This window comes from Oncorhynchus tshawytscha, linkage group LG24 (assembly GCF_018296145.1).
Source record: "Oncorhynchus tshawytscha isolate Ot180627B linkage group LG24, Otsh_v2.0, whole genome shotgun sequence".
In the NCBI taxonomy this organism is placed as follows: Eukaryota; Metazoa; Chordata; class Actinopteri; order Salmoniformes; family Salmonidae; genus Oncorhynchus; species Oncorhynchus tshawytscha.
The window spans coordinates 20011970-20039265 of NC_056452.1; the positions used below are offsets into that span (position 1 = coordinate 20011970).

Consider the following 27296-nt stretch of genomic DNA (forward strand, 5'->3'; position numbering starts at 1 on the left):
ATTTCTTTTGATTTCTCCATGATGTCAAGCAAAGGCACTGAGTAGGCACTGAGGTAGACCTTGAAATACATCCACAGGTACACCTCCAATTGACTAAAATAATGTCAATTAGCCTATCAGAAGCTTCTAAAGCCATGACATAATTGTCTGGAATTTTCCAAGCTGTTTAAAGGCACAGTGAACTTAGTGTCTAAACTTCTGACCCACTGGAATTGTGTAACAGTGAGTTATAAGTGAAATAATCTGTCTGCAAACAATTGTTGGAAAAATTCCTTGTGTCATGCACCAAGTAGATATCCTAACCGACTTGCCAAAACCATAGTTTGTTAACAAGAAATTTGTGGAGTGGTAGAAAAACGAGTTTTAATGACTCCAACTTAAGTGTAAACTTCCGACTTCAACTGTAATGCAAAACAACAACGTAGCATACACAACTCAATTAGATCTAAATGCATATTCCCATGAAACTCATTGAGGTCAAATGGTTGGCATGCAGATGCTGCATGGATGTTTCCCCGGTAAAACTTGAAAAATTCTCATTCACGATTGACAGTGAGTAAAGTGAGAATGTGTGTATAAAGCAGTGCTAAAGAAACATGTGAAGAACATGATTCGGTTCTTTAGCTCTGGGAAGAGGTATCCAGGGCATGGCGCCGGGGAAGATGTTTTGAGGTGGGGGTGCTGAAACGTTTTAATTGTGATTTATCAGGGGGTGCTGCAGAACCCTCAGCACCCCTACTTCAGGCGGCTAAGGTCCAGGGGACGGAACGGGTCAGTTACCTTCAGTCCTGCAGCTTCATCCGTAAGAGTATGGCCCTTGGTCTGCACCTTGGCCTTGGAACTTGGCCTTCGTGTGCAGCGGCTGCTTTTATTTACGTCACATTGAAAACCCAGGGTAAGCAGGCCCATACTTCAAGTGCAGCTGAATCCGCAATGAAAGTATGACTGTTGTCTGACTGAGGCCTTATGACCAAACTAGCCCATGTGTTTTTAAAAGGTATTTTTTGTGTTTTTAAAAGGTATTTAAAAAAATATATATTTTAAAAGCACCTGTTATGAATGAGGACATTTCGGCCACGTCCGTTCTGCTTGTCCTGAGGGTCTAAGGTAATAAACCGCTTGACTTTGTAGGGAGGTGGAGAGTGAGAATAAACACTACCTTTGTCTGACTGCTGGGAGTCGTCCTCAGAGTTCCTGGGGGAGGAGTCTTAGGAGGGGCCTGCTGGGGGGAGAGAGAGGGGGAACTCAGTCAGTTCAACTCAGACAGCCAACTATGTGCAGCTGACATTGAGCAACAACAAAAAGCAACCAAAGTGTTGTGATTTTTTCCTCCTCCATGTGGAACGGCTGCTTTCAGTCAGATATTATGTAATATCTAAACACTATAGTAGGTGTTTATCAGATGTTTATGAATGGGTTTGTGTTTTCAAATGCTCATGTTTCTAAATGTTGTATTACACCATTAAGACATTAGTACAAACACCTTCAGCACTTTTCATTTCATCACCATGGCCTGTTGTTTGCGTCTACCTATAGCCATAGTTGTACAAAGATATGAAATGGTGGAGTCTTGCCTTTGTGTCTCCTCTGGTGTTTGTCTCTGCTTTCTTGGATATTTTTGCCTGTGGCTCAACTTGATTTTCCTCAGACGACTTGTCTTCTTTTCTTGGCGATCACCTCCTTTCTCCTGAAAAAAACGAGTCCTTTGTTTAAGTTTAGCCAATCTTCAAACATTAATTGTGACATTTTGACACCGCTAAAAGGGGCCAGAGACCCCATTAGTGGTCAATGGATGAAGATAAACTGACAGGGGAACAATTAGCAAGTCAACTTCCTGGGATGATAGTTTAAAGGAGCACTCGAGGCAGAGTCCTAGAAAATACCACCTCTGTTAGTATAGCAAATAATTGGAATAGTGCTTATAGCCTAGTGGTTAGAGTGTTGGGCCAGTAACTAAAAGGCTGCAGGATCAAATCCCTGAGCTGACAAAATAAAAATCTGTTGTTCTGAGCAAGGCAGTTAACCCAAAGATGTGGATGTTGATTACGGCAGCCCCCGCACCTCTCTGAATCAGAGAGGTTGGGTTAAATGCCGAAGACACATTTCAGTTGTAACTGACTAGGTATCCCCCTTTTATCATCTGGGAAATGATCATTTTGACAGACTGCTTGATATCAACACATAAACTTTAAAGTCCTACTCCAGTCTCCTTTTCATTTCATTTAACACCTGATTTACTTCACAAAAGGCACATCTCAATAGTTGGTTCAGGTCAGTCAGCACAAAGGGTGGACCTTTCCTATTTTGTTCTCAACTTGATTGCTGACATGCAAAACATTTTGAGACTATGTCAACAATGGACTAATGACACAATTACAAAAACATTGTTTTTGGGTGGAGTTTTCTTTTAAGTGTGTGTACATTACTGTACTTACATGTGGGATATTGTTTTTCAACAGGAAAAGCTTTAAAAAAAAGTTAATCTAGCATGTTCTGAGTTTCCTCAGGGATCACAATACGAGAGGGAGTCATTCTTTAGGCTCCATTAATGCGATTTGCCCCACCATGATACCGGCGTGAGGCTTGAAGGCCCAGCCCTAGCTTAGACGGCCAGTGGCAGGTAGCCTAGCGGTTGAGAGCGCTGGGCCAGTTTCCGAAAAGTTGCTGGTTCGAACCCCTGAGCTAACGAGGTGAAAATCTGTCAATGTGCCCTTGAGCAAGGCACCCCAATTGCTCCTGTCAGTCAGGCTGAATAAGCACGTGTGCTAAATGACTAACATGTAAACAACAGAGCTCTTACTGAGTTTGACCCGTGTGTTTCTCTTCTCTCCCTGCTCCGCATGGGCAAAGTTCACCTCCCAGCTCTTCAGGTCCTCCTACTTCTCACAGAGGTTGTTCCCACACAGAAAGTGGCCTTCAAAACACAGTGTCAATACAATAGAGACATTATTCAACTGCATTGCCATTCATTGTAGAGAAATTTAGAGCGTCAGATTAAGGTATTACTGTATAGTGTAAAAACACTGTACTTGCATGACTGTACCTCCAACCCTGCATCTGGGCAGGTTTGGTTAATGAGAACAGGCTGGAGGGAAATCATTTTCAGGTATATGAAGTTTATTCCTTATTTTGAGGACACCATGCAGATACATAGGATAGTCTGCAATGCGAGAAATGCCTATGTAAAGCTCAACAAGGGTGTGTTCTCCTGTGCCATTCATTATGACATTGTTCACTAATAATCAAGCTCAATGGGAGGAACATGTACATGGGTAATGTAGGAGGCAGGAACCAGGGCTGGCCAGTGGCCATGCCTTCACCCTGAACTTATGCAGCAGATTAGGAGAATTTACACACCAGGTTAGGAGAATTTACGCACCAGGTTAGGAGAACTTACGCACCAGGTTAGGAGAACTAACGCATCAGGTTAGGAGAACTTATGCAGCGGGTTAGGTGAATTAATGCAGCGGGTTAGGAGAATTTACCCAGCAGGTTAGGAGAATTTACCCAGCGGGTTAGGAGAACTAACGCAGCAGGTTAGGAGAACGTACGCAGCAGGTTAGGAGAACATACGTAGCAAGTTAGGAGAACATATGCAGCAGGTTAGGAGAACGTACGCAGCAGGTTAGGAGAACATACGTAGCAGGTTAGGAGAACATACGCAGCAGGTTAGGAGAACATACGCAGCAGGTTAGGAGAACATACGCAGCAGGTTAGGAGAAAGTACGCAGCAGGTTAGGAGAACATACGCAGCAGGTTAGGAGAACATACGCAGCAGGTTAGGAGAATTAACGTACCAGGTTAGAACTAACGCAGCAGGTTAGGATAATTAACATACCAGCTTAGAAGAATTATGCAGCAGGTTAGGAGAATTTACACACCAGGTTAGGAGAATTAACGCACCAGGTTAGGAGAATTAACGTACCAGGCTAGGAGAATTAACGTACCATGTTAGGAGAATTGCTAGGAAAAGTAACTTCCGGTCGTATTTGTACTCCATCTAGTCACAACCTTGGGCCTCACCTTACCACAGGCTGCTGGAGGTGGCTACATTCCATGAGCTGCCTACTTCACATGCAGGCTAATTAACACATGATCTGCCAGACAAGAATGAATTCTCTCTGATGTTGGTGGGTCATTCAAAGAATAGCGTCCCTTTGATATTTTAAGTAGGAACTGTGCATCAATACTGAATTTTAAACATTTGTTTTATTAAATTAAGTGACCTTTAAAATAAATCACATGGAACATTTAATACATCAAAATTGTTATATGAATAAAGTCTCGCTAAAGTGGCCAAAATCTATATGGGACACCATACAGGAAGGTATGATGATGACTGACATGCTTGGCAAGGTAGCCCCAGCACCACCAGACACAACGTTGATAGGTACAGTATCTCTGTACTTGCTCATGGATATGTTAGTAGAACAGCTCTTCTATTGTGTTTTTCTGACATTTAGGAAGATTAGAACCCACTTAACCCCAACATTTCACCATTATTGATTATTTTTTTCTCTCGCCCATCTACACACAACGTCCAATAACGATAGTGACAAAACATGTTTGTAGATATTTTGTCAAATCATTTGAAAATGAAATACAGAAATATCTCATTTACATATTTAGTCACACCCCTGAGTCATTGGCAGCGATTACAGCTGCGAGTCTTTCTGGGTAATTCTCTAAGAGCTTTGCAAACTTGAACTGTACAATATTTGCACAGTATTCTTTTTTTAAAATTCTTCAAGCTCAGCCATTTTCAGATTTTCAAGCTGATTTAAGTCAAGACTGTAACTAGGCCACTCAAGAACATTCAACGTCGTCTTGGGAAGCAACTCCAGTGTACACTGAGTGTACAAAACATTAGGAACACCTGCTCTTTCCATGACATAGACTGACCAGGTGAATCCAGTTGAAATCTTTGATCCCTTATTGATGTCACCTGTTAAATCCACTTCAATCAGTGTAGATGAAGGAGAGGATATAGGTTAAAGAAGGATTTTCAAGCCTTGAGACAATTGAGACATGGATTGTGTATGTCTGCCATTCAGAGAGCGATTGGGCAAGACTAAACATTTAAGTGTCTTAAAAACGGGGTATGGTAGTAGGTGCCAAGAGCACCGCCATGTGTGTCAAGAACTGCAATGCTGCTGGGTTTTTCACGCTCAACTGTTTGTGTGTTTCAAGAATGGTCCACCACCCAAAGGACATCCAGCAAACTTCACACAACAGCGGGAAGCATTGGAGTCAACATAGGCCAGCATCCCTGTGGAACGCTTTCGACACCTTGTAGGGTCCATGCCCCGTTGAATTGAGCCTGTTCTGAGGAAAAAGGGGGAGCTTGCATTCAATTGCCCCTCCCCGTTGCGCACAACATGCTTCCATTCCCCCTGTCTCAAAGGGAGTTATGGCTCTGTTACGGTCAACCCTGTTACTTTAATTGCTACTTTTTCCTGTTACCTTAATTGTCATTTTTCTTAATTTGACCTCTTGAGATGGTAAAATATGTTTTTTTAATGAAGTGAAACATGCTCTTTATGACAAAATATTATAAGTAGGTGAAATAAAAATTAGATAAAAATCACACTACCCAAAAGGCCCTCTTTTCACGGAACAACCCTGGTAGCTGTTATTATAAAGCCTGTTACACAATCAAAAGTCAGTTACTCTATAGGGAGAGGCCCATTCTTAAGAGAGACAGTTCTGAATGGAATCGCTTCTTTTCAGTTTGACTTTCCAAAATATGTTGTGAAGCTTCACCAAACAGCTGTTCCAAAACATGTTGTGAAGTTTCACCAAACAGCTGTTCCAAAACATGTTGTGAAGCTTCGCCAAACAGCTGTTCCAAAACATGTTGTGAAGCTTCGCCAAACAGCTGTTCCAAAACATGTTGTAAAGCTTCACCAAACAGCTGTTCCAAAACATGCTGTACTGCTTCAGCAAACAGCTGTTCCAAAACATGTAAAGATTCACCAAACAGCTGTTCCAAAACATGTTGTGAAGCTTCAGCAAACAGCTGTTCCAAAACATGCTGTACTGCTTCAGCAAACAGCTGTTCCAAAACATGTTGTAAAGCTTCACCAAACAGCTGTTCCAAAACATGTTGTGAAGCTTCACCAAACAGCTGTTCCAAAACATGTTGTGAAGCTTCACCAAACAGCTGTTCCAAAACATGTTGTGAAGCTTCAGCAAACAGCTGTTCCAAAACATGCTGTACTGCTTCAGCAAACAGCTGTTCCAAAACATGTTGTAAAGCTTCACCAAACAGCTGTTCCAAAACATGTTGTGAAGCTTCACCAAACAGCTGTTCCAAAACATGTTGTGAAGCTTCACCAAACAGCTGTTCCAAAACATGTTGTGAAGCTTCACCAAACAGCTGTTCCAGAACATGTTGTGAAGCTTCACCAAACAGCTGTTCCAAAACATGTTGTGAAGCTTCACCAAACAGCTGTTCCAGAACATGTTGTGAAGCTTCGCCAAACAGCTGTTCCAAAACATGTAAAGATTCACCAAACAGCTGTTCCAAAACATGCTCCACATAACAGGGATAAATTATGATTATGTCACAAATAATTTCACAAATATTGTTCATAAAAACAAATGCTGATGCGATGTTGAACTTGAGGCAAAGTGATTAAGTGAACCAAGACTCTGTGAATTGGGTGTCTGTCCCATAAAAAGAAAGACATCTGCTGCTGAAAGATATATTCTAAACTCTGATTAGAATATTTGACAACTGTTTATATTGCTTTGGACTTTGGAACCGACAGTATCCAACTCATAACAAAAACAAATTGTGTGCACACAGACACGTTGAAAGGTGAATTTACTGGCCTTGCTGGATCAATACATCTTTCCATGTACACTGACTGTTTACCAGTGACCAGACCACTAAAATAGTAAACACAGGGATTTGACACAAGGAGTTTCACTTGTCAACCTCACAAAGCCAAAAGGGCATCAGCAATTACAATGCCATGTCATCCTGTCTCATCATGACGTAACCCCTACATACTTCAGACTGGGGATTCTCTAAACACAAGTTTAGCGGCCACGGTGTTATAGCACGGATACACCAATAATGTGTGCCTGCGGCGAGTACTTTGCGAACCGAGTGCAAAACAATTTTACTGATGTCAACAGCTCACTGAAAAATCGATAGACGAACGGGAGATCGACGTCCGGTGCGATGTATGCGACCCTCTGCAACCGCACGGCAAACGGTACCGGAGCGCCAAGTCTAGGTCCAAGAGGCTCCTAAATAGCTTCTACCCCCAAGCCATAAGACTCATGAACAGCTAATCAAATGGCTACCCAGACTATTTGCATTGCCCCCCCTGGAACGCTGCTGCTACTCGGTTATTATCTATGCATAGTCACTTTAATAACTCTACCTACACGCACATTGACATTGACTCTGTACCCGTACCACCTGTATATAGCCCGGCTTTTGTTATTTACTGCTGCTCTTTAATTATTTGATACTCTTCTCTCTTACTTTTTGTTTGTTTGTTATTTTCAAAAAACTGCATTTTAAGGGCTTGTTGTATTCTGCGCATGTGAAAAATTAAATATGATTTGACCAAACTGCTGAATTGTTTGACACACTTTTGAAGTGTCAACTAGGTGTCAAGGAGCATGCATTGTCACATGGTAAAAGGACACGGATGGACCATTGGCATATGGGGATGGACAGACACAGTCTTAGCTAAGCACACATGCTTGGTTCAGAAGATATATCAAAACAGATGGCATGTAAACAGTGTGCTATGGCTCAGACAGTAAGAGGGATGGCAGACACGAACACATCAACCAGAGAGAAGACAAGAGACACAAACCTGGGGAGAGAAAGTCCTTCTTACAAAAGCATCTGGTCAAAATGAGGGTGGAAAAGGCAACGGATGTTAAATAAAATATGAATCGATTATAAAACCGCTTATATGGTATGAATTTATTGTTACTGAACCCTTCCTATTATGGCCAAAACAGGCAACTGATGCTTTTTGCACATGATTAGGTCAATACTAATAGATGACCTGACTTAAAAAACATGACCTGTGACACAGCGATAGCATGAAACTAGTGAATCACTCTGCTACAACATGGCCGTGGCATTGGCCAGAGAGAGAACATGTCTGGCCTCCGACTGACTCTTACACAAAGACCATGTAGATGACCTGATCTGATTCCAGGTCACGGATTGGTCATTGTATCCCATTGAGGAGTGAAAGACCATTGGCTGTGAATCTCGATGATCTGAGTCAGCCTTTAAATCCCTCGCCACTTCCTGCAGAATGGCAGTAAACGAGGGCGGGATTAGCTAGAGTGACTTAATCAGGTACAGCATATTGGCTTATTCAGCTTTCTCAGAGTGGCAAGAATAGATCATTGTGTTCAATGCATTACTTAAAGTGTGTCAGTGCTCTCACCTCGCAAAAGCACTTCTCATGAGCCTACTCTATTTATACTCTATCACCCACAAAGCTGATGAAGACATTTGGAAGTGGTAACAACTTAAAGGGTCAGTGCAGTCAAAAACGTGATTTCCTATGTTTGTTTTTTTATATAACACCACCCTTTTAGGTTCGAATAATACTGTGAAAATGATGATAATGCCCTTTTAGTGTAAGAGTTGTCTGAAAAGACCACCTGAAATGTCTACCTGTTTTGGTCAGATGGAGTTTTGGCCTGCCTATTAAATTACTTAATAGACCAATAAGAAAGAGTTCCAAGCTAGTTTCCAGATAGTTTTCTCTGGCAAAATTCTTGCATGAGACAAAGCCATTTTTGTTTCTTCTTGACCATTTTAATTGAAAACAATCATGGTAAGTGTAAATTGGGTTTGTGATTTGAGACAAGAAAATGTTAACCTAATCTGTCGTGGACATACATCCATGCAACATTAGACGGTATCGTAGTGTTCGTCAACAGACTGTGGGATGCAGCGACTAACGAGGAACTTGTTTATGGCGCAAAGATTTTTGGTCACTAATCATTTGGTAAATCACGATTTGGCAGGTGTTCGTAAATGTTACATTTCTGAAGGGGAGGAGGCATTTGGTCTATGCTTGGCTGAGAGTTTCCGTTTAGGGGGTAGAGACTTAACTAGTCTTGTTAATATATTTTTTCATACATCTCCCCCAGAACCTGATGCAATTATGCAAGATTTATGTTCTCGGTTTCCAAGATTAATGTTAACCAGAAGTTGTGAACTTTGATATTGGGATGCTGCAGGTAGTTTTTTTTAACCAGGTACCCCACCTAATTCTACAAATCAACTCACCAACTAAGCATACTAATTAATCTGTGGTTGCTACATTTCACCCTCCTCTTCCCAGTCAAAATCCAAAGAGGTAAACTAAAAATCTTACATGCTTGCCTTTTGGTATAACAAGAGCAGGTTTGCCAACCCCTGACAACTGTGTCAAAGTAAACATGTCTTGGTCTTTATCGCCATCTAAAGGTAGAGCTCTGAATGACGTCTGACAAGAGCTGTTAGTTGATACAGTAGATGGGCCTACAAATGTATGTCCTTGACTCCCGGTAATGGTATTTCAATGGTGAACTGTATAAGAGATGAACGGAATAAACAACAAACTCTGCCTTTTCCCTCCACTTTGAGATGTCTCTCCCTGGCCCTCACCATCACTGAAGTCGGAGCCATACCCTCCGCCTCTATGGACCTGCAAGAAGGGTTTTCTCTCTGTCATCATGCCATATAGCTTGTGAGGGCCTCACTAACAGTAGGCCTATAATTGATTGTTTAGCAATCAAGAACAGGTAAATCTACAGAAAAGGTGGCTAATGAAATATGAATTGTTTTGGAAGAAGCCCACTATGTAAAAAAAATCTGAGAACGCATAGAGGAATATACAGTGCATTCGGAAAGTATTCAGATCACTTCCCCTTTTCCACATTTTGTTACGTTACAGCCTTATTGTAAAATGGGTTAAATTAAAAAAACGTCCTCATCAATCTAAAGACAATACCACATAATGACAAAACAAAAACAGTTTTTTAGAAATGTAGCAAATTCATTACAAATAAAAAACAGAAATAAATTATTGACATAAGTATTCAGACCCTTTGCTATGAGACTCAATTGAGCTCAGGTGCATCCTGTTCCCATTGATCATCCTCGAGATTTTTCTACAACTTGGAGTCCACCTGTGGTAAATGTAATTGATTGGACATGATTTGGAAAGGCACACACCTGTCTATATAAGGTCCCACAGTTGACAGTGCAAAAACCAAGCCATGAGGTCGAAGGAATTGTTTGTAGAGCTCTGAGACAGGATTATGTCGAGGTACAGATCAGGGGAAGTGTAGCAAAACATTTCTGCAGAATTGAAAGTCCCCAAGAACACAGTGGCCTCCATCATTCTTAAATGGAAGAATTTTGGATCCACCAAGACTTCCTAGAGCTGGCTGCCCAGCCGCTCTGAGCAATCGGGGGAAAAGGGCCTTGGTCAGGGAGGTGACCAAGGACCAGATGGTCACTCTGACAGAGAGCCAGAGTTCCTCTGTGGAGATGGGAGAATCTTCCAGAAGGACAACCATCTCTGCAGCACTCCACCAATCAGGCCTTTTTGGTAGAGTGGCCAGACAGATGCCTCTCCTCAGTAAAAGGTACATGACAGCACGCTTGGAGCTTGCCAAAAGGCACCTCATGGACTCTCAGACCATGAGAAACAAGATTCTATGATCTGATGAAACCATGATTGAAAATATTTGGTCTCACTGGCAAGTGTCATGTCTGGAGGAAACTGGCACCATCCCTAAGTTGAAGCATGGTGGTGGCAGCATCATGCTGTGGGGATGTTTTTCAGCGGCAGGGCCTAGGAGACCAGTCAGAGTCGAGGCAAAGATGAACGGAGCAAAGTACAGAGAGATCCTAGACGAAAACCTGCTCCAGACCGCTCAGGACCTCAAACTGGAATATGTTCCGGGATTCTTCCGATGGCATTGAGGAGTACACAACATCAATCACTGGCCTCCTCAATAAGTGCATGGACGACGTCGTTCCCACAGTGACTGTACATACATACCCCAACCAGAAGCCATGGATTACAGGCAATATCTGCACTCAGCTAAAGGGTAGAGCTGCCGCCTTCAAGGAGCGTGACTCTAACCAGGAAGCTTATAAGAAATCCCGCTATGCCCTCTGACGAACCATCAAACAGGCAAAGCGTCAATAGAGGACTAAGATCGAATCGTACTACACCGGCTCCGGTGCTCGTCGGATGTGGCAGGGCTTGCAAACTATTACAGACTACAAGGAGAAGCACAACCGAGAGCTGCCCAGTGACACTAGCCTACCAGACAAGCTAAATAACTTCTATGCTCGCTTCGAGGCAAATAACATGCATGAGAGCATCAGCTGTTCCGAACGACTGTGTGATCACACTCTCAGCAAGCCGATGAGAGTAAGACCTTTAAACAGGTCAAGATTCACAAGGCCGCAGGGCCAGACGGATTACCAGGACATGTACTCTGAGCATGCGCTGACCAACTGGCAAGTGTCTTCACTGACATTTTTCAACCTCTCCCTGTCTGAATCTGTAATACCAACATGTTTCAAGCAGACCATCATAGTCCCTGGGCCCAAGAACACTAAGATAATCTACCTAAATGACTACCGACCTGAGGCATTAAACATCCCAAGGAGCACTGTGCAAGCGATAATATTGAAATGGAAGGAGTATCAGACCACTGCAAATCTACCAAGACCTGGCCGTCCCTCTAAACTTTCAGCTCATACAAGGAGAAGACTGATCAGAAATGCAGCCAAGAGGCCCATGATCACTCTGGATGAACTGCAGAGATCTACAGCTGAGGTGGGAGACTCTGTCCATAGGACAACAATCAGTTGTATATTGCACAAATCTGGCCTTTATGGAAGAGTGGCAAGAAGAAAGCCATTTCTTAAAGATATCCATAAAAAGTGTCATTTAAAGTTTGCCACAAGCCACCTGGGAGACACACCAGAGATGATTGTTGACTACAGGAAAATGAGGACCGCGCACGCCCCCATTCTCATCAACAGGGCTGTAGTGGGGCAGGTTGAGACCTTCAAGTTCCTTGGCGTCTACATCACCACCAAATCAACATTGTCCAAGCACACCAAGACAGTCGTGAAAAGTGCATGACAAAACCTATTCCCCCTCAGGACACTGAAAAGATTTGGCATGGGTCCTCAGATCCTCAAAAAGGTTTTACAGCTGTACCGTTCGAGTCCATCCTGACTGGTTGCATCACTGCCTGGTATGGCAACTGCTCGGCCTTCGACCGCAAGGCACTACAGAGGGTAGTGCGTACGGCCCAGTACATCACCTGGGCCAAGCTTCCTGCCATCCAGGACCTCTATACCACGCCGTGTCAGAGGAAGGCCCAAAAAGTTTCAACGACTCCAGCCACCCTAGTCATAGACTGTTCTCTCTGCTACCACACGGCAAGCGGTACCGGAGCGCCAAGTCTAGGTCCAAGAGGTTTCTAAACAGCTTCTACCCTCAAGCCATAAGACTCCTGAACATCTAATCAAATGGCTACCCAGACTATTTACATTGCCCCCCCCCCCAATTCTGCGCTGCTGCTACTCTTATTATCTATGCATAGTCACTTTAATAACTCTACATGTACATATTACCTCAATGACCTCGACACCGGTACCCCCTGTATGTAGCTCCGCTATTGTTATTTGCTGCTGCTCTTTAATTATTTGTTATTCTTACCTCTTACTTAAAAAAATATTTTCTGAAAACTGCATTGTTGGTTAAGGGCTTGTAAGTAAGCATTTCACTGAAGGGCTACACCTGTTGTATTTGGCGCATGTGACAAATACAATTTGATTTGGGGTGAAGGTTTACCTTCCAACAGGACAATGACTCTAAGCACTTCGGGACAAGTCTCTGAATGTTCTTGAGAGGCCTAGCCAGAGCCCAGATTTGAACCCAATCTAACATCTCTGAAGAGACCTGAAAATAGCTGTGCAGCGAGTCTCCCCATCCAATCTGACAGAGCTTGAGAGGATCTGAAGAGAAGATTAGGAGAAACTCCCCAAATACAGGTGTGCCAAGCTGGTAGCGTCCTACCCAAGAAGACTTGAGGCAGTAATCGCTGCCAAAGGTGATTCAACAAAGTACTGAGTAAAAGGTCTGAATACTTATGTAAATGTGATATTTCAGTAGTTTTTTATACATTTGCAAAAATTTCTAAAAGCCTGTTTTTGCTTTGTCATTATGGAGTATTGTTTGTAGATTTTATTTTACATTTCTTTAACTAGGAAAGTCAGTTAAGAACAAATTATTTACAATAATGGCCAACCCTGGCCAAACCCGAACGACGCTGAGCCAATTGTGCGCCGCCCTATGAGACTCCCGATCACAGCCGGATGTGATTCTGCCTGGATTCAAACCAGGGACTGTAGTGACGCCTCTTGCACTGAGATACAGTGCCTTAGATCACTGCACCACTCGGAAGCCCTATTGATTGATGTGGAATTAAAACATACATACATATTAGAATAAAGCTGTAACATAACAAAATGTGGAAAAAGTCAAGGGGTCTCAATGTTTTCCGAATGCACTGTATGTCACTCATTGTAAGGTCAGCTTTATCAAATGTCCATCTAAGCAGACTGGAGGAAACATCACACCAGGGATGCATTGCAGTGATACCAACATCTGCACTTGTGAAGGTCAGGATGTGGGGCTGAATTGGTTCTGATGCTGTTCTGTAAATTGTGTCATTATATCAGAAACTAAATTTGAGATATAGGAAGGATTTGATCATTTGGGGAGAAAGTAGCTAGCATTCTCACATTACTTGGGGGCGGTGTTGCAATCTACTGCAGAGATAGCCTGCAGAGTTCTGTCCTACTATCCAGGTCTGTACCCAAACAATTTGAACTTCTACTTTTAAAAATCCAACTTTCTAAAAACAAGTCTCTCACCGTTGCCGCCTACTATAGACCACCCTCTGCCCCCAGCTGTGCTCTGGAACTGATTGCCCCCCATCTATCTTCAGAGCTCGTGCTGCTAGGTGACCTAAACTGGAACATGCTTAACACCCCAGCCATCCTACAATCTAAGCTTGATGCCCTCAATCTCACAAAAATGATCAATGAACCTAGCAGGTACCACCCCAAAGCCATTAACACGGGCACCCTCATAGATATCATCCTAACCAACTTGCCCTCTAAATACACCTCTGCTGTTTTCAACCAAGATCTCAGCGATCACTGCCTCATTGCCTGCATCCGTAATGGGTCAGCGGTCAAGCGACCTCCACTCATCACTGTCAAACGCCCCCTGAAACACTTCAGCGAGCAGGCCTTTCTAATCGACCTGGCCCGGGTATCCTGGAAGGATATTGACCTCATCCTGTCAGTAGAGGATGCCTGTTTTTTTTTTTTTAAATGCCTTCCTCACCTTCTTAAATAAGCATGCCCCATTCAAGAAATTTAGAACCAGGAACAGATATAGCCCTTGGTTCTCTCCAGACCTGACTGCCCTTAACCAACACAAAAACATCCTATGGCGTTCTGTATTAGCATCGAACAGCCCCCGTGATATGCAACTTTTCAGGGAAGTTAGAAACCAATATACACAGGCAGTTAGAAAAGCCAAGGCTAGCTTTTTCAAGCAGAAATGTGCTTCCTGCAACACAAACTCAAAAAAGTTCTGGGACACTGTAAAGTCCATGGAGAATAAGAACACCTCCTCCCAGCTGCCCACTGCACTGAGAATAGGAAACTCTGTCACCACTGATAAATCCACTATAATTGAACATTTCAATAAGCATTTTTCTACGGCTGGCCATGCTTTCCACCTGGCTACCCCTAACCCGGTCAACTACACTGTACCCCCCACAGCAACTCGCCCAAGCCTTCCCCATTTCTCCTTCTCCCAAATCCAGTCAGCTGATGTTCTCAAAGAGCTGCAAAATCTGGACCCTTACAAATCAGCCGGGCTAGACAATCTGGACCCTTTCTTTCTAAAATTATCTGTCCCGAAATTGTTGCAACCCCTATTACTAGCTTGTTCAACCTCTCTTTCGTGTCGTCTGAGATTCCCAAAGATTGGAAAGTAGCTGCGGTCATCCCCCTCTTCAAAGGGGGGGGACACTCTAGACCCAAACTGCTACAGACCTATATCTATCCTACCCTGCCTTTCTAAGGTCTTCGAAAGTCAAGTCAACAAACAGATTACCGACCATTTCGAATCCCACCGCACCTTCTCCGCTATGCAATCTGGTTTCAGAGCTGGTCATGGGTGCACCTCAGCCACGATCAAGGTCCTAAACGATATCTTAACCGCCATCGATAAGAAACAATACTGTGCAGCCGTATTCATTGATCTGGCCAAGGCTTTCGACTCTGTCAATCACCACATCCTCATCGGCAGACTCGATAGTCTTGGTTTCTCAAATGATTGCCTCGCCTGGTTCACCAACTACTTCTCTGATAGAGTTCAGTGTGTCAAATCGGTGGGCCTGTTGTCCGGGCCTCTGGCAGTCTCTATGGGGGTGCCACAGGGTTCAATGCTTGGGCCGACTCTCTCCTCTGTATACATCAATGATGTCGCTCTTGCTGCTGGTGAGTCTCTGATCCACCTCTACGCAGACGACACCATTCTGTATACTTCTGGCCCTTCTTTGGACACTGTGTTAACAACCCTCCAGACGAGCATCAATGCCATACAACTCTTCTTCCGTGGCCTCCAACTGCTCTTCAATACAAGTAAAACTAAATACATGCTCTTCAACCGATCGCTGCCTGCACCTGCCCGCCCATCCAGCATCACTACTCTGGACGGTTCTGACTTAGAATATGTGGACAACTACAAATACCTAGGTGTCTGGTTAGACTGTAAACTCTCCTTCCAGACTCACATCAAACATCTGCAATCCAAAGTTAAATCTAGAATTGGCTTCCTATTTCGCAACAAAGCATCCTTCACTCATGCTGAAAAAAATACCCTCGTAAAACTGACCATCCTACAGATCCTCGACTTTGGCGATGTCATTTACAAAATAGCCTCCAATACCCTACTCAATAAATTGGATGCAGTCTATCACAGTGCCATCCTAATTGTCACCAAAGCCCCATATTACTACCCACCACTGCGACCTGTACGCTCTCGTTGGCTGGCCCTCGCTTCATACTCGTCGCCAAACCCACTGGCTCCAGGTCATCTACAAGACCCTGCTAGGTAACGTCCCCCCTTATCTCAACTCGCAAGTCACCATAGCAGCACCCGCCTGTAGCACGCGCTCCAGCAGGTATATCTCTGAAACTGGAAACACACATCTCCCTCACTATCTTTAAGCATCAGCTGTCAGAGCAGCTCACAGATTACTGCACCTATACATAGCCCATCTATAATTTAGCCCAAACAACTACCTCTTTCCCTACTGTATTTATTTATTTTGCTCCTTTGCACCCCATTATTTCTATTTCTACTCTGCACATTCTTCTACTGCAAATCTACCATTCCAGTGTTTTACTTGCTATATTGTATTTACTTCGCCACCATGGCCTTTTTTTGCCTTTACCTTCCTTATCTCACCTCATTTGCTCACATAGTATATAGAAATATTTTTCTACTGTATTATTGACTGTATGTTTGTTTTACCCCATGTGTAACTCTGTGTTCTTGTATGTGTCAAAATGCTTTTCTTTATCTTGGCCAGGTTGCAATTGTAAATGAGAACTTGTTCTCAACTTGCCTACCTGGTTAAATAAAGGTGAAATAAAAAAAATACTTTGACTCTGGTTAACGGTAGCCCAAATTTAATAGCCAGTAATTTTGCTTGCTAGCTTTAGCTACTTGCTGTTGACAAAGGCCATTGCCAGCTGGCAACAATATGCATATTTTTAGTCCTGAGGGCAAGGTATACACAGTGCATTCTTTTTCCACATTCTGTTACGTTACAGCCTTATTTTAAATTGGATTTTAAAAAACTATTTCCTCATCAATATACACACACAAAACCCCATAATGACAAAGCAAAAAAAGGTTTTTAATTTTAAAAAAACGGAAATACCACATTTATGTAAGTATTCAGAGCATTTACTCAGTACTTTGTTGAAGCACCTTTGGCAGCGATTACTGCCTCGAGTCTCTTGGGTGTGACGCTACAAGCTTGGCACATCTGTATTTGGGGAGTTTCTCCCATTCTTCTCTGCAGATCCTCTCAAGCTCCGTCAGGTTGCTGCACAGCTATTTTCAGGTATCTTCAGAGATGTTAGATCGGGTTCAAGTCCGGGCTCTGGCTGGGCCACTCAAGGACATTTAGAGACTGGTCCTGAAGCCACTCCTATGTTGTCTTGGCTGTGTGCTTAGGGTTGTTGTCCTATTGGAAGGTGAACCTTCACCCCAGTCTGAGGTCCTGAGCGCTTTGAAGGTTTTCATCAAGGATCTCTCTGTACTTAGCTCCGTTCATCTTTCCCTTGATCCTGATGAGTCTCCCTGTCCCTGCCGCTGAAAAATATCCCTACAACATGACGCTGCCACAACCATGCTTCACAGTAGGGATGGTGCCAAGTTTCCTCCAGACGCGACACTTGGCATTCAGGCCAAAGAGTTCAATCTTGGCGTCATCAGACCACAATCTTGTTTCTCATGGTCTGAGAGTCCATTAAGTGCCTTTAGAGCGGCTTCCGTCTGGCCACTCTACCATAAAGGCCTGATTGGTGGAGTGCTGCAGAGATGGTTGGCCTTCTGGAAGGTTCTACCATCTCAACTGTGGGACCTTATATAGACAGGTGTGTGCCTTTCCAAATCATGTCCAATCAACTGAATTTATCATAGGTGGACTCCAATCAAGTTGTTGAAATATCTCAAGGAGGATCAATGGAAACAGGATGCACCTTAGCTCAATTTCGAGTCTCATAGCAAAGGGTCTGAATACTTATGTAAATAAGGTATTTCTGTTATTTTATTTTTAATACATTTACATAAATTTCTAAAAACCTGTTTTCGCGTTGTCATTATGGAGTAGTGTGTAGATTGATGAGGGAAATTTAAAAATATATATATTTTAGAATAAGGCTGTAACGTAACAAAATGTGGAAAAAGGGAAGGGGTCTGAATACTTTCCTGAATGCACTGAAAGTAGCCAGTGTTGGGAGTAGTGAACTACATGTAGTTTAACTAGTATTCAAACTACATTTTGCAATAGCTTGTTGACAGTTGAACTAAATTCAAACCTTGTTTTGTCATGTACTGACTTGGGACATGATTTTTTTCTGTTTTTACTAATGACCTTGAATAAAAGCCTGTGCGTCTATGTACACTGACGACTCAACAGCTCTGCTTTCTTGATATCTCAGTCAACCAGACAGGTCCTAAAGTGTTTTGTCGCACCTCAACTACTGCCCAGTTGTGTGGTCATGTGCGGCAAGGAAGGACATAGGCAAATTACAGTTGGTCCAGAACAGAGCAGCACGTATTTGCACTTAAATGTTCACGGAGGGCGAATGTCAGTGACATGCACATCAATCTCTCCTGGCTTTCCTCAAATAGGAGAGATTGACTATCACTATTGGTCTGTGCGAGGTGTTGTGTTGAAGATACCGAACTGTCTGTTCAAGCAGTTGGCACACATTTCTGACACTTATTGGTATCACATGAGACATGCAACCAGAGGTATCTTCACGGTACCCAAGTCAAGAACAGAGGCTGGGAAATACACCTTACTAAATAGTGCCATGTTTAAATAGAACTCTGTGCCACCCCAGGTAACTCAAACTAGCAATAAAACCAGATTTAAACAATCTGATAAAGGAACACATTACGACACAACGGAGCCTGTGACGAGACACAGACATGTTTATATATTTTGTATTGTTTTATGTATTATTTGTGTTGTGTTTCCTGTTTGGACCCCAGGAAGAGTAGCCGTTACCTTGGCAGCAGCTAATTGAGGATCCCAATAAAATAGTCAATACTAAATGTAGCGGTGTAGCTAACTACTGGAACTACACACTCATTTTTTGCAAAAAGAGAAGAACATACAGTATCTCGGAAATAGGCAATAATTTCTTACTTTTTCAGCATCAGACCTGCATAATTCTCACTTGAAACATCGTTTTTGTGTTTAATGGTCTAATTACACAATTTGTAGTCTATGACACTTCCGATGTAGATATGATCATTTTTCCCGAAGTAGATTGGTGGTAGTGAAATACTTTTTCAAGGTAGCTTTAGTTAAGTAAACTATATATTTTTTAAGGGTAGCTTAACTTCTTCTAGTGTGAAGTACGCTACTTGGTAGTGTAGTAAACCATGATTTCAGAGTAGGTTCCCCAACACTGTAAGTAGCTAACGTTAGCGTTGTCTTGTCTCCTATGTTGCACACAATGGGTGCAGCTAGCCATGTAACATTGAAGCTAGCCTATGACTGTTGACTATGGCCAGATAGTTAGCTAGATATTGTGCTATGGATGAAACAAACGGATCGAGTATAAAGCAGACATTTGTTTCTGACCTAAGATAATGTCGCGATTCAACTACCTTTACGAGTCTGTCCATATTTATCGCCATGCTCACGATTAGCCTACTGTTTGTTTACATTAAGAAAGTCGCGTATGATGACGTCTAAGAGAACGTTTATGGTTGGAGAGCGTAGAGATTCTAATGGCGTATTTTTGTAGGCACTAATTCCGCCGTGGTTTGTTGGACAAAGGGTATGGGGAAAATGAATGTCGTTTTTGGATAAAATGCGAAAATAAGGTGTGTGGTAAACAGGCTTAAGATATCTTATACATGTTGTTCTATGAGATAATCTTCATTAGCTAATGTCACATGTTGTGAATTTTGAAGAATTTATGTAATAATAAAAAACACATAAAGGCTTCATAATTCAGAAAGGTCATGTTAACTGACTATCTCATAGAACAAAACATAAGATTTCATAAGCCTGTGTTAACCTAAGTCTTTAATTTCGGCATTTATGCTAAAACCCTGTTTTTTTCCCCATTCGTTTTCCTCGCAGGGATGGCTGAACGAACCAAAGGTAGGTAACTTATTTCCAGGTTTTAGGGCTACAAGCTGGCAAGCTCTATTTGTGATTCACACAAAAACAAAGGTGCGTGAAAATACCACAAATTACTGTATTTCTAACAGTGAACTGCCACAAACAATGATATACGCTGAGTGCACAATACATTAGGAACACCTTCCTTTTTTTGAGTTGCACTCCCTTTTGCCCTCAGAACAGACTCAAGTTGTCGGTGCATGGACTCCACAACGTGTCGAAACCGTTCCACAGGGATGTTGGCCCATGTTGACTCAAATGATTTCCACAGTTGGGTCAAGTTGGCTGGATACACAAGTTCAAAGGCACTTCAATATTTTGTCTTGTCTATTCACCCTCTGAATGGCACACATACACAATCAATGTCTCAAGGCTTAAAAATCCTTCTTTAACATGTATCCTCCCCTTCATCTACAATGATTGAAGTGGATTTAAAAAGTGACGTTATTCAGGGATCATAGCTTTCACCTGGATTCACCTAGTCAGTCTATGTCATGGAAAGAGCAGGTGTTCTTAATGTTTGGTACACTCAGTGTGTATATATAAGACCATTGGCCACAAGCAAAATTACAGGACCTCTCCAAATCAAATAATCTTTTCAACAAATCTATGGTTTTATTCCATTATCACATTTGTTGAGAAGCAAATACACACACAAGATGCATCAGATATTCAGGTATTGATTTGAATAATAAAAGCATAGATTTTTTTTTGAAAAAAATAAGTGGCAAACATAGACAATTCTAAATACAATAGGCCCTTCGCCTATTTTGAACATGCACACACAGAGAAATCAACCTTTTAATGGAATGTATTTTATGTCGGCATGTGCAAATGTACTGTAAGGAAATGGGGTTTTGAAGTAACCATTAACCATATCTGCTATCCTGACAGTACTTATGTGGGCTTTCATAGATTCCGTTATAGATTCCGTTATATCAAATGGGAACAATAGATCTCTTATTCTTCTGAATACTGTAATTGAACTCTTTGGAAAATGGTGGGATTGCAGGGGTGAACTTTTCCAGTCTTGAACAGAACTCCACTGTTATTTGAATTGGATGGGTTTGATCCCCCATTGAACTCAACAAAGACACAGCATTTGATTCAGTATGTTCGCTGAGAGAGCTAAAAAGAAAAAAGAATTTGGTTGAGCACAGAAATGTAAGGCGACTTTTAGAGCCAGCTGGGGAAAAAAATGATTAAAATCATTATTTTAGGATAATATTATTATAGCTGCATAATTTTACATATGCTATTATAATGTTTTTGTTATTATGATTTTGATTTGGTTTTTTATCATATTGTTATTAGCCTACATTGCTATAATTGGGATTTTATTATGCTATTCCTATTACTATTATCAGCAGCAGCAGCAATAGCAACATTATCAATGAGCGAGACGCAGGTGCTCTTCCAGCTTCCATAGACTCTTCTAATGAATAGGCCGTTCCGCATTAACCATTCAAGGATTTCGTGCGCGCATAAATAATAGTCTGTGTCTCTCAAAAATAAGCGCCGCTCTCAGCGCGATCTCTCCAGGGACTTGAGGCTTTCATCTTTTCTTATCCGATCGAGCCAAATAGATACGTATTCAGACCTTCATAATAAAACATATAGAGCTAGCCTAGTTCTTACAAATAAGTAATACTTTAAAAACTGTGTAGCCTACATTGGATCTATTTTCACTTTTGGAATTACAACGTATTTTGGAGGATTTTAATCTGTCCAAGGATCGGAGACCTTTGTTTTATCTTCCTTCTCCTGCATTTGTAAATACTGCGCCTTGCAGAACGAATCTTTTGGATTAGTGCCTGGTCATTGAGATACAAGCTGCATTCATCACTGCAAATTCATCGAAGCAAATACAGACATTCAAGATTTGGCATTGAAACATTTTAATTTTGGATTTTTCCTTGAGGTTCATGTTCAGAAATATTCGACGGACTGGTTGTCACCAGAGAGCAACACGAGGATGGGATATGCAAGCAAAACCCTGAACGGATGCATGGTGTTGATTTGGATCGCCACGGTCCTGCTTTTATCGGAGACCAGAAGAGTAAAGCAACCTAGATGCCCCGCATCTTGTACGTGCACCAAAGATAATGCACTGTGTGAAAATATAAGATCGGTCCCTCACAGCTTTCCACCTGATGTCGTTTCATTGTAAGTGCTTTGAATTAAATATTGTTAATGATTTAAATCATAATATTGGCAGTGGCATTAATATGGGGCTGTCGTATGATCAATCTTTCTTTGTCTAGTATTTTGAAGATGTTGAATAGAATAAAATAACAGTACAACTAAAGTAGCTATTTGAAATTATATAGACCAATCAAATTAAATGGTTGATAATTTATCAATAATATGAATCTATGTTCTGATATATTTCCTCATTTCATTTGTACCATGTTTCTATGCAGATCTTTTGTCAAGTCTGGATTCACCGAAATCACCGGAGGAAGCTTCTTACACACGCCTGCTCTACAGCTTCTGTGAGTTTTGACGTCGTTACTCAACGATTTTTCAAAATATCTACTAAAATGAGGGTCCATGTGCATCAACAAAGCACAGCCCCGTTCCCTCAGAGGAGGAAGAGCAGGGTTATGTCATAACAGACAGCACATGAACTGGGTGGGGGGGTTCTTGGTTGCTGAGCTGAAATAAAAATGTCTCAATGAAATGAAACCACAATAAACATCTCTCAGAGTACTCTTAACATTACAGCAAAGCTATTGTCTTGAGGTACCACCCATTCCCTCAACATGACACAGTGTGAAAACCTACTTGCACATAATGTCCCTCATGTGAACAGATTATTCACAATTATCTATCACAAGACATTTGTTTCAGGAAAACATGTATCTTGGCATGGAGGTTTCCCTCTTAATGGTGCCAAATGAGTCAGAGTTTCTGGGAGATATTAATAATACTGTCTGAATAGGCTGTGCTATGACAAGTTTAGTTGGGAAAACATATATTATTATTAGAGGCTTGTGAAACAGTTGTTTTGGAAACTCAGATTAATAAAACAGTACAAGTGTGAACAGGAGGATTAGGATAAATGAAAATGAAGTGGTTCACATTTTTTAGCAGAGGGGTTGCTTGGAAACTCAACCACTGGGAAATATGTATATTCAAGTGTGAGTAAACACAACAATGTGACAGAGCAGTGGTAATAGAAATGATAGAACACAACAATGTGACAGAGCAGTGGTAATAGAAATGATAGAACACAACAATGTGACAGAGCAGTGGTAATAGAAATGATAGAACACAACAATGTGACAGAGCAGTGGTAATAGAAATGATAGAATGTCAACTATTTTCTTAACAGTCTATTCACTGCCAACACGTTTGACTCAATTGATGAGGATGCGTTCCTGGGACTACCGCATCTGGAGTACCTGTGAGTTGTACTCTCTCTAATGGATAAGATACTCAAAAATGCATAATATGATGATTTAATCCTCAAAATATGTCATTCCATGTTATTGCCTCATTCACAGGTTTATCGAAAACAACAAAATTGCTTCAATATCACCATATGCATTCCGGAGCCTAAAAGCACTGATACACCTGTAAGTATAAGAATGTCCTTTTCTACTTTCTTACAATTGTGGAAAATGTGTTAGAACAATGGTCTTGTGTCATTTACATATTGTGGTTAACCATACTTGAACATAGAAATAAAGTATTGTAACCAATATCCTTGCAGGTTTTTTGCTTCTGCCTAGGGTGCATACCATTATCAGCAACATGGTTGACTGAGGCCCCCATAGGTACATTAAAATATTAATCAACTGGACCTTGGTGGTGTCCACTTTATCATTGTCAAAAATGCATAGGATGCAAGTCCTATTCCAGTGATATTGAACAAGGTTAACCTCCCTCCCTTCTGCCCACACTTAGTGGCTTTGGCATAAAGTTGATCTTTATGGTTGTCAGGGATACACTATTTTGGCATAAAGCAGATGTTTCTGGTTGTCAGGGATACAGTATTTTCAACCTAACTTCTGTCTCCCCTGAAAAACACAAGTAGGGGCTACGCTCAGGCGGATTTCTACGACTGCTACGTTAGGTTACTTCTGCCAGATCAAGTTGCCAAAGGACACTCTGTGGTGGGTCTAATATCACATGTAACCTTGGTGACCTCGCTGACTGTGAATATTTCCAGTTTTCACACCAGAATATTTGCATCAGGCACTCAAAATAAAAACTTGAAACCCAAATAATGTATATTGGCAAACATGTTACAAAAACATTGGTTTTACTTATCATGTGACCATCATCAGTATGCCTTGCCAACACTCTGAAAGGTATATACACTCCTTTCTTTCTATAGAAAAAAAGACAGACATGAGTGGACATGTGTTTACTGAATCATTATTCTAAGAACTTATATCCTTTCACTATTTTTTGTAGATTGAATGAGTCCACTCTTGAAAATCTAATTATAACCAAGAACGATATGACCTGGGGGGCAAAACTAAATATAATATCTGCTCTGTAACCTTACGCATACATCTGAAAAGGGCCTATCCAGTGACAGGGTGAAACATAATGCTGGGTTCCAAGAACGTCTCTTTTTGGAAGTCAGCCACAATATATTGTGTTGATTCAGGACATACTGTATTTTTCCTGTTGTGGTCTAAAACTCACTTTGTTTTCCTTTTTGTTATTAGGAGCCTGGCCTATAATAACCTTGAGACATTACCCAAAGATGTTTTCAAGGGCATGGATGCTTTGGCTAAAGTGTGAGTCTTTTTTTCTTCTTCACATAACCAGTGGCCTTATGGGTAACGTCAACATCTAAAGTGTACTTATGTTAAACAAAAAAAGATTCAGGTTTTGATTTATGCATACTTTGCTAACCTGTTTTTACCAGAGATCTGAGAGGGAACCACCTGGAATGTGACTGCAAACTAAAGTGGCTAGTGGAGTGGATGCGTACCACCAATGCGACGGTTGACCAGATCTCCTGCAGTGGGCCCCCGCTTTTCCAAGGGAAACTGATCAATGACCTTGTGCCCGGGTCATTTGACTGCATAACAGCAGGTGATTGGTGCAAATATTATTTTACACCTTGGAATGTTAATCTCCTTAACTACTGCTGCCTTGTGCAATTCAGCACTGTGGCTATTTCAATTAAATGCAATAGACTCCAATAGACTCAGACTCCAATAGACGCCAAGACTGTAAATGAATTACTAGTCAGGATAAAGTGAAAATGATAACACTAGGGATTAATCACACTGTAGAGTATGTACCTACAGTAGCCTACAGACTACTGAAACAGTCACCAAGGAAGAATTACAGTAATGTTGCCTTCTCTGGTAGTGATGTAAATCAAAAAAATGTTGTTTACATGAATACATCTGTTTTGTATTGCAGAGTTTGCCTCTTATCAGCCCCTGACGTTTGAATCCATTTCGGTGGAGTCCTTTACCTTTGGCATGGACCAGTTTGTTGTGTTTGCCCAGCCCTTCACTGGTACATGCAGCTTCCTGGAATGGGATCACGTTGAAACGGTTTTCAGAACCTATGACAGCGTTCAAAGTGAGCAATATGTGTTTTACAGTATATCACCAGATGACGAAATGATATGCCAAGTTTGAACTGTTATTGTAGTACTGTATCTGTCTTACCAAAAATACTATATATTTTGTAACCTAAAATGTATAGTTGTATGTTTGAAGTATTTTTCTCTCAAATATTTACTTTATGTTCTAATACTTAATTTTTGGTCCTTGTTTTACAGGTACATCCACTGTGGTATGCAAACCCATGGTGATTGATAATCAGCTGTTCATCATTGTAGCCCAGCTCTTTGGTGGCTCTCACATTTACAAGCGGGACATCTCTGCCAACAAATTCATAAAAATCCAGGACATTGACATCCTGAAAATCAGGAAACCTAATGACATTGAGACTTTCCTTATAGATGGTGAGTCCTTCTTCGTGATCGCAGACAGCTCCAAGGCCGGTTCTACCACAGTGTACAAATGGAATGGCAATGGGTTCTACTCTCACCAGTCCCTCCATGCCTGGTACCGTGACACAGACGTGGAGTACCTGGAGATCTCTGGTAAGCCCCATCTGATCCTAGCCAGCAGTTCCCAGAGGCCTGTTGTCTACCAGTGGAGCAAGAGCCTGAAGAAGTTTGACCGGCGCACTGATATCCCCGAAATGGAGGACGTGTTTGCGGTCAAGCACTTTAAGGTGAAGAGTGAACTTTTCATCTGCCTGACGCGTTTCATCGGGGACTCCAAGGTGATGAGGTGGGACGGTTCCATGTTCAAAGAGGTACAGACAATGCCTTCGCGAGGCTCCATGGTGTTCCAGCCCATCTCCATCGGCAACTGGCAGTACGCCATCCTCGGCAGCGACTACTCCCTGACGCAGGTCTATCAGTGGGACTTGAAGAGGGGCCAATTTGTTTACTTCCAGGATCTAAACATACAGGCACCAAGGGCATTCTCTCTGGTGTCCATTGACAACAGAGAGTTTCTGCTGGCCTCCAGCTTCAAAGGGAAAACTCAGATATACGAGCACCTAATGATTGACCTGAGTAATAATTAATTAATGAAAACAATTAAGGAGTGTGCAGTTGACAAGTGCAGTAGCACTGAACACTGTGGAGAGGATGACTATACTGCACCGCTATTTGCATGATATAGCCCACTAATAAGAAAGAATTCCTGATGAATGCCTTGCTAGAAACATCTACTGTGTCCCTCTCTTTCACAGCACTCTTTCTTCTTTTTTTCCTCGTAGACAAAGCAATTGTTGACATACAGCAGCTAAGCCCTACACTACGGTAACTACGGTAATTCCTGTGCTATAAGATAAACTTAAGAGGTAAAATAAAGTAAAAAAGAATTTTGCTTGTAAAGTACTCATTAACATTTAATTGACAATTTCCCGAATAAAATGTTTACGTTTTTACAATGATGAGTAAATTAATACAGCGTTTTTGTATGTAGAGGGGACCACTCCAATCATGCTATATCTTTCATATGGAGCTATAGTTTTAGATTTTGAAATTACATTTTTAATTGAACCTAATCTAGGCCTAAATCTGTGTAATTGCAATACTACAAAAAACACACATGTATTCTAATCTGTAGTAAGAGTGTGTTTTGTTTTAAATGTTGCTGTATTTTATGTATAGTAGACTAGTAATAAACCAATTTCATAAAAGCATAAATGAGTTGTCTTCAAGGCCTTGTTTAATAAACAACACAATTGCA

At 41.6% G+C, this 27296-nt stretch overlaps 1 protein-coding gene and 1 long non-coding RNA gene across 5 annotated transcripts; one reads left to right on the top strand and one right to left on the bottom strand.

Moving 5' to 3' along the window:
• Positions 1–1661: 1661 nt before the first annotated feature.
• Positions 1662–19608, bottom strand: LOC112223470. 2 transcript variants are annotated; one of them, XR_002949325.2, is made up of 3 exons: positions 19521–19608; positions 2801–2914; positions 1662–1687 (listed from the first exon to the last, which is right to left on the bottom strand). It is a non-coding gene; the product is annotated as an uncharacterized LOC112223470 (long non-coding RNA). The 2 variants fall into 2 exon arrangements; XR_002949326.2 differs by lacking the exon at positions 19521–19608 and adding an exon at positions 19054–19145.
• On the top strand, positions 19193–27253 carry LOC112223467 (leucine-rich glioma-inactivated protein 1). Of its 3 annotated transcripts, none has more exons than XM_024386490.2 (10): positions 19193–19320; positions 20002–20022; positions 21965–22209; positions 22467–22538; positions 23381–23452; positions 23553–23624; positions 24729–24800; positions 24932–25101; positions 25438–25602; positions 25805–27253. In XM_024386490.2, exons 3-10 carry the CDS (start codon positions 22019–22021, stop codon positions 26623–26625), a joined length of 1635 nt encoding a protein of 544 aa, XP_024242258.1. In that variant the 5' UTR covers positions 19193–19320; positions 20002–20022; positions 21965–22018; the 3' UTR covers positions 26626–27253. The 3 variants fall into 3 exon arrangements, with proteins under 3 accessions (XP_024242258.1, XP_024242256.1, XP_024242257.1); XM_024386488.2 differs by lacking the exon at positions 19193–19320 and adding an exon at positions 19606–19739; XM_024386489.2 differs by lacking the exon at positions 19193–19320 and adding an exon at positions 19625–19693.
• The last annotated feature ends 43 nt before the right edge of the window (positions 27254–27296 follow it).